General features: G+C 47.3%; 1 protein-coding gene across 4 annotated transcripts in view; it reads left to right on the top strand.

Moving 5' to 3' along the window:
* Window positions 1–10,193, top strand: part of CHD6 (chromodomain helicase DNA binding protein 6) — a 148,325-nt gene that overhangs the window by 132,070 nt on the left and 6,062 nt on the right. For 3 of the 4 annotated variants that reach the window (XM_012803928.2, XM_023511919.1, XM_023511920.1), the window contains 3 exons: window positions 1,228–1,680; window positions 4,068–4,259; window positions 5,428–5,547. In XM_012803928.2, the coding sequence (XP_012659382.1) occupies window positions 1,228–1,680; window positions 4,068–4,259; window positions 5,428–5,547 (765 nt within the window). Of the gene's footprint in view, window positions 1–1,227; window positions 1,681–4,067; window positions 4,260–5,409; window positions 5,548–10,193 lie in introns of those variants that run through there. The other variant, XM_023511921.1, reaches the window with a different exon arrangement.

The following is a 10,193-nucleotide window of genomic DNA, read 5'->3' as shown; positions in this document are numbered from 1 at the left end:
AATGGTATAAAGAACTTTTATATCTCTTCAAAGATTTAATGATTAGCCTTTTCTTCGTACTTGCTTCTTTTTTTTTTGTATTTCAATCAATTTTACAGTGGTTTTTGGCAACAGAGTCTCACTTTGGTGCCCTTGGTAGAGTGCCATGGCATTATAGCTCACAGCAACCTCAACTCCTGGGCTCAAGCAGTCATCTTGCCTCAGTTTTACTATTTTTTTAGAGATGGGGTCTTGCTCTTCCTCAGGCTGGTCTCAAACTCCTGAGCTCAAGCAATCCACCTGCCTCGGCCTCCCAGAATGCTAGGATTACAGGTGTGAGCCACCTCGCCTGGCCAATTTTTCTGTTTTTCGTAGAGACCACGTCTCATTCTTGCTCAGGCGTATCTTGAACTTCTGGCCTCAAGCAGTCTGCCTGCCTCAGCCTCCCAAGTGCTAGGATTACAGGCTTGAGCCATTAGTGTTATTTGAAGAATTCAGGTTTTATTCTACAGGCAGTGGGGACCTAGTAAGAGCTTCGGAGCAGGAAAATGCAGTGTTTCTCATCCCATCTAGAGTGATATGCAGAGCAAGAAACTGATGAAGGGAAAATCCAGGCACAAGGTTAGTGGTAGAATAGATACAGAGAAAGGCAAGACTGGGCAGAGATGGCTCCATGACTATAAGGGAAGGGAGCGTGCATGGGGCAGCACGTTCAACCCTCGTCAAACTGAGAAAACAGTGAGGCTGGTGGAAATGAAGCAGAGGTGGGCATGTTTGTGGTAAGTGATAGGTTTTTTTGAGAAACATTTTTAACACACAGGCTCTCACTCTGCACGTTGGAGGGAGACCTTGAAAAGCTAATGATTCTGATTTAATTGGTCTGGACTGTGGCCTGGGCATTGGGATATTTTTAGTTTCCCTGGTGTTTCCGATGTGTAGCCGAGACTCAGGATCCCTGAGTTATATCTTGTAGCTCCAAGTATAGTTCGTGAATAAGCAGCTTTAGCAGCACCTAGAAACTTACTTAAAAAGCAGATTCTCAGGCTCTTCCTTGGGCCCAATGAAGTAGGAATCTGCATTTTAACAAGCTGTCCAAGTGATTGGGCACAAAAGTTTGAGTCTTGAGTCAGAAGAACTTCTAAAAGACGATTGAGAATAGTAGGAGGCCCTGGTCATCAGGCCTGAAGATAGAGCTGGCGCTCAGACCAAGTGGTGCTCACACCTCTCTTGCCACTTGTATGTTCACAGGAGAGTTTCTTAACTCCAGTATTCACAAAGGATGAACAGAAGCACAGACGTCCCTTCGAGTTTGAGGTGGAGAGGGATACAAAGGCTCCCTGCCTGAAGCAGCTCTCTGCCGCCCAAGGGCACCCCCCCATTGTCCTCAATGGCTGGCACGGGGAGACAGCGATAGATCTCTCGTGCTCCTCGGATGGGTCCCCAGGAGCCACATCCCCTTTCCCAGTGAGCACCAGCACACCGAAGATTGGAGCTATCAGTTCACTTCAAGGAGCCCTTGGCATGGATTTGTCTGGAATTCTGCAAGCTGGCCTGATCCATCCAGTGACCGGACAGATTGTCAACGGCAGCCTTAGAAGAGATGATGCAGCCTCAAGGAGGCGGAGAGGCAGGCGGAGACATGCAGAAGGAGGGATGGACCTCATCTTCTTGAAGGAGCAGACCCTTCAGGCAGGAATCTTGGTGGGTGTTTGGGGCATTAAGTAAAGACATTGACCTTTCTACACTGAGAAACAAACCCATCATCACACACAAAATATTTTGGTTAATGGATCTTTTATCCCTATTTCAGTTGTCCTGCTTTCTCTCATTATAAGATGCCCTTCATCTTTTCCCATTAATGTCCCTGAATCTGTTTACAACCTGGAGAAATGAGCCAGGAGGTCTCACCATTTCTAATGGAAACAGATCTCTCTTCATGGTTTTAGAAGAGCCACTGGTGACTGAACAGGCAGAGCAAGATGGCAGGGTTGAGCTGCAGCTGCATGTCTGCAGGGGCTGGGGGTGGAAGAAGGAGCAGGAGCCAGGGCTGCCTGAACCGTGGAGCTGGGCAACATCAGCCTGCCACTGAGTCTCACGTCACTCCTCTGTAAAGTGAGGCAGCTGGAGGATTCCCAGAGATCCTGCTGAGGCATTATGTTCTAAACTCAGAGGAGATCATGGTGAACAATAGCAGGGGTCAGAAATTATATACCTGGCCCAGAGAGCTCCCCCCCACCCCTGCTTTGCTTTGCTTTGCTTTCTTTTTTTCTTTTTTTTTTGAGACAGAGTCTCACTTTGTCACCCTGGGTAGAGTGCCATGGTGTCATAGCTCACAGCAACCTCAAACTTCTGGGCTCAAGTGATTGTCTTGCCTCGGGCTCCCAAGTAACTGTGACTACAGGCATCTGCCACAACACCCAGCTGTTTTTAGAGATGGGTTCTCGCTCTGACTCAGGCTGGTCTTGAAGTCTTGAGGTCAGGCAATCCACCCGCCTTGGCCTCCCAGAGTGCTAGGATTTCTGGCATAAGCCACTGTACCTGGCCTCAAGACATACCCTTTAGATTATTTGCTTGATGTTATATTTTGGTTTTTCCCATTTATTAGATTTTGAGCTTCAAAACAGGGATCACATTTTGTTTTTTGTTTTGTTTTGTTTTTTGGAGACAGTCTCACTTAGTCACCCTTGGCAGAGTGCCATGGTGTCATAGCTCACAGCAACCTCAAACTCTTGAGTTCAAGTGATCCTTTTGCCTCAGCCTCCCCAGTAGCTGGGACTACAGGCACCTGCCACACACCCAACTATTTTTAGAGATGGGATCTCACTCTTGCTTAGTCTGGTCTTAAACTCATGAACTCAGTCAATTCACCTGCTTCGGCCTTCCAAAGTGCTAGGATTATAGGCATGAGCCACCGTACCCAGTCTGTTTTCTTATTTTAAAAGGAATAATGATAGCTAATTATTATAGCTATTATTATATTGCTGTAATAATAATTGCACTAATAATTGAGGACCTACCATATGGTAGGCACATGGTACTTGTATTATGTGGTCAAGGTTTCACATGATTACTACTGTTTGCTTCTCACAACAACCCTGTGAAGATAGATTTTTTATTCTTTTTTCTATTTTGAAACAGAGTCTCACTCTGTTGCCCTAGGATAGAGTGCTGTGGTGTCAGCCCAATTCACAGCAAACTCAAACTCCTGGGCTCAAGAAATCCTGCCTCAGCTTTTTGAATACCTGGGACTACGGGTGCCCTCCAGATGCCTGGCTAATTTTTCTACTTTTAATAGAAACAGGATCTTGAATTCTTGAACTCAAGGGATCCTCCCACCTCAGCCCCCTCTGCCCACCCTGAGTACTAGGATTACAGGTGTGAGCCATGTAATCAGCTATTATTCTCATTTTATAGATGAGGAAACTGAGGCTTTCAAGCATTAAATAATTTGACCAATATTATCCAGCTAGTAAGTGGCAGAGAAGGAAACCAAACCAAGAGCCTTCTCTAGATGCTGAGAGCTTTACTCCTAAGGTGTATCGTTTGGGATATGAATTCTTAGACTTTCCATATCATTTGGGGAGCTAAAGTGGCAGGTTCTTATTTGTGGAGATGCTTATTTAGTACTGACACTGTTTTTTATCAGTAGACCCCATTACAGAGCTGATTAAGACACACACTCAAACTCCAGGGGATGAGTAGGAGAGTTGCAGTCAGTTGCAGAGTGGCATCTTCCATTGCCTGAGAGAGCTATGACCACAGTGCTGGGGAGGCAGGAGCTGCAGTGGCCCGTACTGCCTGGGATAGGCAGAATGTCCTGCCGAATCCCAGCAGTCAGGATGGGGTTAAAGTTTGCCAAGTAGATGGGGTGGGGGACATGCAGTCAGGTAATATGGCAGGAGCTCCTGCTCAGGTCAGGAGCATGTGTAGAATTCTTGATGTGTGTAGAAGAATTATCATTCAAGCAGCCCAGCTCAGTATTGTTAGGGTGGAGATGGAAAGATTCCAGGAACACCTTATGTTTTCCTAGAAAGTAGTTTTTGTTTGGTCGTGATTAACAACACATTATCATTTTTTTCATCATCCAGGAAGTCCATGAAGACCCCGGACAGGCCACCCTGAGTACAACACAACCAGAAGGGCCAGGGCCTGCTACCCTGGCCCCTGAGCCAGCCGCAACAGCTGGCAACCAAGGCGAGAAAGCAGTTCCCAGCAAGAGTCTGCTGGACTGGCTGAGGCAGCAGGCTGACTACTCCTTAGAAGTTCCTGGCTTTGGAGCAGTAAGTGTTTGTTGGTACTGTCTGAGAAAACTGTTTACTTTCTGCTAATTTGTTGCTATTTTTGATAAAAGCATGCTGAGGGAACTAGAAAGTTGGGAGCTGTTTGGGAGAAATGTTCTAACTAAGAACAGCATCTTAAAGGTTTTTTTTGTTTTGGCTGGGTTTTGGTGGCTCACACCTATAATCCTAGGTCTCTGGGAGGTTGAGGCTGAGATACTTAAGTGCAGGAGTTTGTGACTAGCCTAAGTAACAGTGAGACTAAAAATAGAAAAATAGAAAAATTACCTAATCCCAGCTACTCAGGAGGCTGGAACAGGAAGATTACTTGAACCCAAGAGTTTGGGTTGTAGTGAGCTAGGCTGATGCCTCTGTGCTGTAGCCTGGGTGACAGAGTGTAGTTAAATTCTCCAGTAATAGAAATGACAGTCATGTTAGAACACTTTGCCAGAATGTAGACATCCAAGATCTTAGAACTTGCCTAATTAGTTTGGTCCCCAGTTTGTGCAAAAATTGCCACACAGGGAAATCTTCACATTGCATAAGCTTTGCCCTTTGCTGAAAAGTTAATGTTACTACTTTGGGGCTGGGGACGCTACTGTAAGCTCTGCAGCTGTTCCTTTAGGCTGTTTCCTTCAAGTCATCTTACTGCCTTTGCCCTGAATTCTTCATGTCAGAATTGTTTAGGAGAGCACCTGATACTGTTTTTGGTTTTTCTTTTCTTACTTGTTCATCTACCCTACCACCATCTTTGTGCTGAGTGCACCTGTATGCTAATAAGATACGTGGGTAAAGAGTGCACAGGGAAAGGACAACACTTTCACAGATGCACACCCTCCAGTGATAGGCAGGACCAGCCAGGCAAGTCAAAGTGGAGGTGAATCGCAGAAAACAATACAGAGGAGGTAGCTAGGGATTAGCAGTACCCAGACGAGCAGCTCAGGTGTTACGGTCTGCAGGGCTGGGGCCCACACAGCCTGTTTTCCAGCTGAACATGGACTTGAGCTGAAGCCTAAGTGGGCCCAGGTCACTATTTCCTTCAGCTTAACCTGGCCAGGTCCTCGGTAGAAGGCCACTAATGAGAAAAATAGCAAAACCAGTGGAAAAGCACCGCTCGTTATCAGATCTGTGACAGAATGTTTTATAATTGTAGTCTCCATTTGCCTCCTAGAATTTTTCAGACAAACCAAAGCAGAGGAGGCCACGCTGTAAGGAACCTGGAAAATTAGACATCAGCTCTCTGAGTGGGGAAGAGGGGGTTCCTGCTGTCCCCAAGGAGCCAGGACTGAGGGTAAGGAAAAAGGCCGTGAGCATGGGGCCAAGAGAAGTGTCCCAGGTGAGCCAGACCTTGCACACTTGAGACAAAGCCTTGGGTGACCCCTTTCAAGAGGACGAGAGACCCACACAGGAAGTTGATAAATGTTGAGAAGGGGTGCAGTGGCATTTTGGTATTTCTGCACACAGGGAGACTCCCAGTGGTCATTTGTTTTCCAAAATTGTTTATTAAACCACAAAATAAAAGCAAAGCTTTTATTCTTTTTCTACTTGTAGAGTTAAAAGGGAAAAGAAACCTTAACTTTTGTCAGGAGTCTTGTTTCCAGTGTTTAACAAACCTCATTATTGGAAGTTTTATTTCCTAATCCAGGCTTTTCTGGCTGCCATTTAAGACATTTCTTCCTAGTGTTTGGCAATGAAAAACAGCTGACTCTGACCACTGCCCTTTTCCTATTATAGAACCATGAGCCTGGAAGGGACTTCAAAGGCATCCGCAGAATACTTCAAGGATAACGAATCTGAGTTAATTATAGTTTGCAGATGAGTACAAATTTGGGCTAGAAAAGTCATAACCTCTAGGGGGCAGTAACAACATTCCAACTTGAAAATGTGTTGTGCTTGTGCGGATTAAACATAAATGTGCTCTGAACCTCCTGACAGTGCATCCTGCCCAAACAGGGAGCATCTGAAGGTCCTTATGGAGACATCTGCTCTTCCCAGGGTGTTCCGTAGACTCACGCTTTCCTGACTACCCTCTCTTAAGTACTCTGCCAGCTCCATCCTTCCTTGACTAGGAACTCCCTTCTTGGTGGGATTGCCGATATGTGGTTTCTTTTTTTAGCTCCAAAAGACTGCCCGGCCTAGTTTTCCTCTTGTGCAGAAAGAGTACCTAATGTTCTCAAGGAACTCGTGACTGAATTTGTCAGCTGGATTATCACTTGTCTAGCAGCTCACAAGTGACAGCTGTCCTCATCCCTATCCACTACCACAGCCCTTCGGAGGGGACCTGGGCCATAGGTACTCTGTCACATTGGAAAAGCTGCCCTTTGTCTTTTTTCTCGTTTTAGTCCCAGAAAATGTGCCTTCCACCCTTTTCTTAGGGTGCAGTACCAGCTGGTTCAGGTTCTGTTTGATCCCGTCTGGCTCCTCACCCCATCACGGCCTCCCACTTTCTTCTTTTGTCTCAGCACAGAGTGTCTCTGCTACATGAGTGGACAAGGAAAGGCCTCCAGTTCTTGCTGGTTTGTAATCTCTGAGCTCCGCCTTTAGAGACATGTCAAAGAAACCACATGGTTTCGCCCTTGGCTTTCTCATTTCTTTCACCATGTCTAACAATTTCCCTCATGTTCCCTGGAAATCAGTGTTCACCCCTCCCCTGCAGACGTTGACCCTTTGCCAGAAAACCCATTTCTAAGCTGTCCTAGCAGCCAGCCTCTTCCCAGAGATGTGTTTCCCTCCTTTGTTAAATAAACACACTCGTGCCTTGGAGACTCTTCCTGCAGTAAGGAAAGAGCAGGAAGCGTTTGGGCGCCTGGTTGGGGCTGCTCAGCCTCCCAGCGGGCGGGGCCAGTGTGTCCCCCGCACCGTCCTGCCGGACACTGGCCTTCTGGGGTGTACCATACTCTTCTTTCTTCCCCTAGAAACTCTTCGTCTGTTCAGGCCACCACACAGAATACTACAGGCTGGAGGAGCGGGGGAATTATAAACACCATAAATTTACTTCTTATAGCTCTGGAGGCCAGAAGCCCAAGAAGAAGGTACCAGCAAAGTCAGTATCTGGGGAGGGCCTGTTCTGCATGGACAGACGACTTCTCACTATGTCTTCACATAGAGAACAAGAGGACCAAGCTCTCACAAGGTCACTGATCCTATTCGATAGGGCTCAGCCCCTGTGACTTACATACCCCACCCCCCCCAAGCCCCATGTCCTATTACCATCACACTGGGGGGAGGATTTCAGCACATTAATTTGAAGGGAACCAAACATCTGGTCACCTACCCTTTCTTTTAGTCCCACAAGGAACTCTTCCTTTCTTCCTTGGAGCTCACAAAGCCCCTCTGCTGCTTGTCTTGTGGTTTGGCAGTCAGGGTGCACAGACCTAGCATAGCACAGGCTGCACATGAGGCCATGGGATTCAATTTCACGGTGCCCAGTACAGGACAGTTGCTCATTAGATACATGTGTACACACACACACAACATAGCTTATATAAGTTACACGTGCATATATATTTTATTTTATAAAATAAAGACAGTTGGCTCGGCGCCTGTAGCACAGTGGTTACAGCACTGGCCACATGCACCAAGGCTGGTGGGTTTGAACCCGGCCCAGGCCTGCTGAACAACAATGACAACTACGACAAAAAAATAAGTCGGGCGTTGTGGAGGGTGCCTGTAGTCCCAGCTACTTGGGAGGCTGAGCAAGAGAATTGCTTAAGCCCAAGAGTTTGCAGTTGCTGTGAGCTGTGACACAACCACACTCTACCAAGGGTGACATAGTGAGATTCTGTCTCCAAAAAAAAACAGTTTATTTGACATGACACATCCTTTGAGTACGTCAACATGCATCTTGTAAGAACTTTTCCTAGATAATTACTGCTGTTATCACACATGCATGTCAATAGTATCTAATCCAGATTCTACCAGTATTCCCCGAAATGTCTTTACAGAGCTGAATTTTGTTCTTTTTTATTTTGTTTTGGTTTTAGGATTTTTAAATGAGGCTCCACACATTACATTTGGTTTAGTTCTCTTTTCACCCAGTGAATATTTGTTGGATGAATCTACTAACCTTCCTGGGAGGAGAAAGGAAGTCATCACCGCTTTGTGTTAACTCCACCCAGGAGTGAAGTTTTAGGGTTGGAAAAGCTCCGACCACGTATTGATGGAGATGTTCTTCTCGGGCTGGAATACCCGTGCCGTCAGTTAGCAGAGCAGATTTGCCTCCAGTGTTGCCTGAGCACAAGGAGTCTCCTTTTCCTTGCTCCCTCTGTCCCTGGAAGAGGAAGCAGGTTTGCTTCCAGGGTATAATTACCAGGAGGGAGAGCTGCCAAAGCCCGCTGTGGCCTCTGTGTGTGGTCGCTGAGTGCGGGAGGGGCACCTGCCTGGGGTGGGCAGCAGCTGGTGGCTGGAGCGACTCTCCTCTGCAGGAAGTGGTTAGCGCTGACTTCCTGTGGCAGTGCTCCTCCCGCTGTGCTGTGGGTGACAGAGTCGTCACCTACCCCCTGGGCCTTTCTGCTGCTGCTCTCCAGATTTGAAGGGAAAAGAAAGCCAGCTGTGAACACTCATGGTTCTCAGCAAAGGCAGGGAAAGGATGTTTTAGGGCATTCAGAGGCCTGTGGAGTGCTACTTGCGCTGAGTGGGCAGGGCCTGGGAGGCCAGCGGTTCTGCAAGGGGCACAGGCTGGTCCTAGATGATGAGACTCAAAATAGCATGTTAGGCTCAGTGCCCGTAGCACAGTGGTTACAGCGCCAGCCACATACATCGAAGTTGGCGGGTTCGAACCTGGCCCGGGCCAGCTAAACAGTAACAACTGCAACAAAAAAAATAGCTGAGCACTGTGGTGGGGCCCCTATAGTCCCAGCTGCTTGGGAGGCTGAGGCAAGAGAATAGCTTAAGCCCAAGAGTTTGAGGTTGCTGTGAACTGTGATGCCATTGCACTCTACTGAGGGCAGCGTAGTGAGACTCTGTCTCAAAAAATAAAATAAAAATAAAGCATGTTAATGAGGATCTGATTCATAGCAGATTGCCTGAAAATAAGAAGAAGGCACTAAATTCTGGGTTTCTTTTCTTCCCAACAGTAGACTTCCAAGATGGAACATGTGCCTCTCAACTGGAGAATTAGAGGGAGAGTTACAAGGGAACATTTGTGGATGTGAAAGAGAAAGACACTCCCTACCACCTTTGTTTGGCTCTTGGTTGTGGGTGGGCTGTGGAAAGACAGCTCAAAAAGGCCTTGTGGTTGAGTTGTGGTTACCCAGTCAGGCCCTGGCCAAGCTGTCATGCCAGCAAGAGCCTGAAGCTGCTTGGTGTAGACAGGGTGGCTGCCCCAGAATGAGGTGATTAGCACTGGTCAGCTGAAGACAAACTGGTGAGGAATTATCCTTTTAGCCTGGCCCCAATAAAGAGGAGCCAGCCAGGAATTACTTCCCAGGTGACTGTCCCCAGAGCCAGAGTGGGCAGTTGCCCAGCACCCTCCAGGACAAACCAAGGGCTGGTCCTGTTAGGAAGGGGCAGGGGTGTGGCACTGTATGGAAAGAGCCCCGGGCTGGGGACCACAGGGCCTGGGTTCTCACTTGCTCTGTTCCTGACCACCTGCGTCCCCAGGAAATCCCTGACCCTCTTTTTGTGAAAATAAAAGGGACCAAACATTGTAGTTTGGGGACTTTCTTCCAGCTCTGTGATATTAAACCAAAGCTTTTGAGGAGAGTTTTCGCCACAAAGTTGCCACCATAAAGCTTTTCATCCATGACTGTTTTAGGGTGTGTTTTGGGGGGGTTTTTTGAAACAGTTTCACTGTGTCACTCTCTGTAGAGCGCGGTGCTGTCACAGCTCACAGCAACCTCAAACTCTTGAGTTTAAGCGATTCTCTTGCCTCAGCTTCCCAAGTAGGTGGGACTACAGGCGGCCAGCACAACGCCTGGCTATTTTTTTTTTTTTTTT

The sequence above is a fragment of the Otolemur garnettii genome, unplaced genomic scaffold (genome assembly GCF_000181295.1).
Source record: "Otolemur garnettii isolate 467f Iridium unplaced genomic scaffold, OtoGar3 scaffold00023, whole genome shotgun sequence".
Taxonomy (NCBI): Eukaryota; Metazoa; Chordata; class Mammalia; order Primates; family Galagidae; genus Otolemur; species Otolemur garnettii.
The sequence above is the reverse complement of the archived record's forward strand: the minus strand, read 5'-3'. Positions and strand labels throughout refer to the sequence as shown.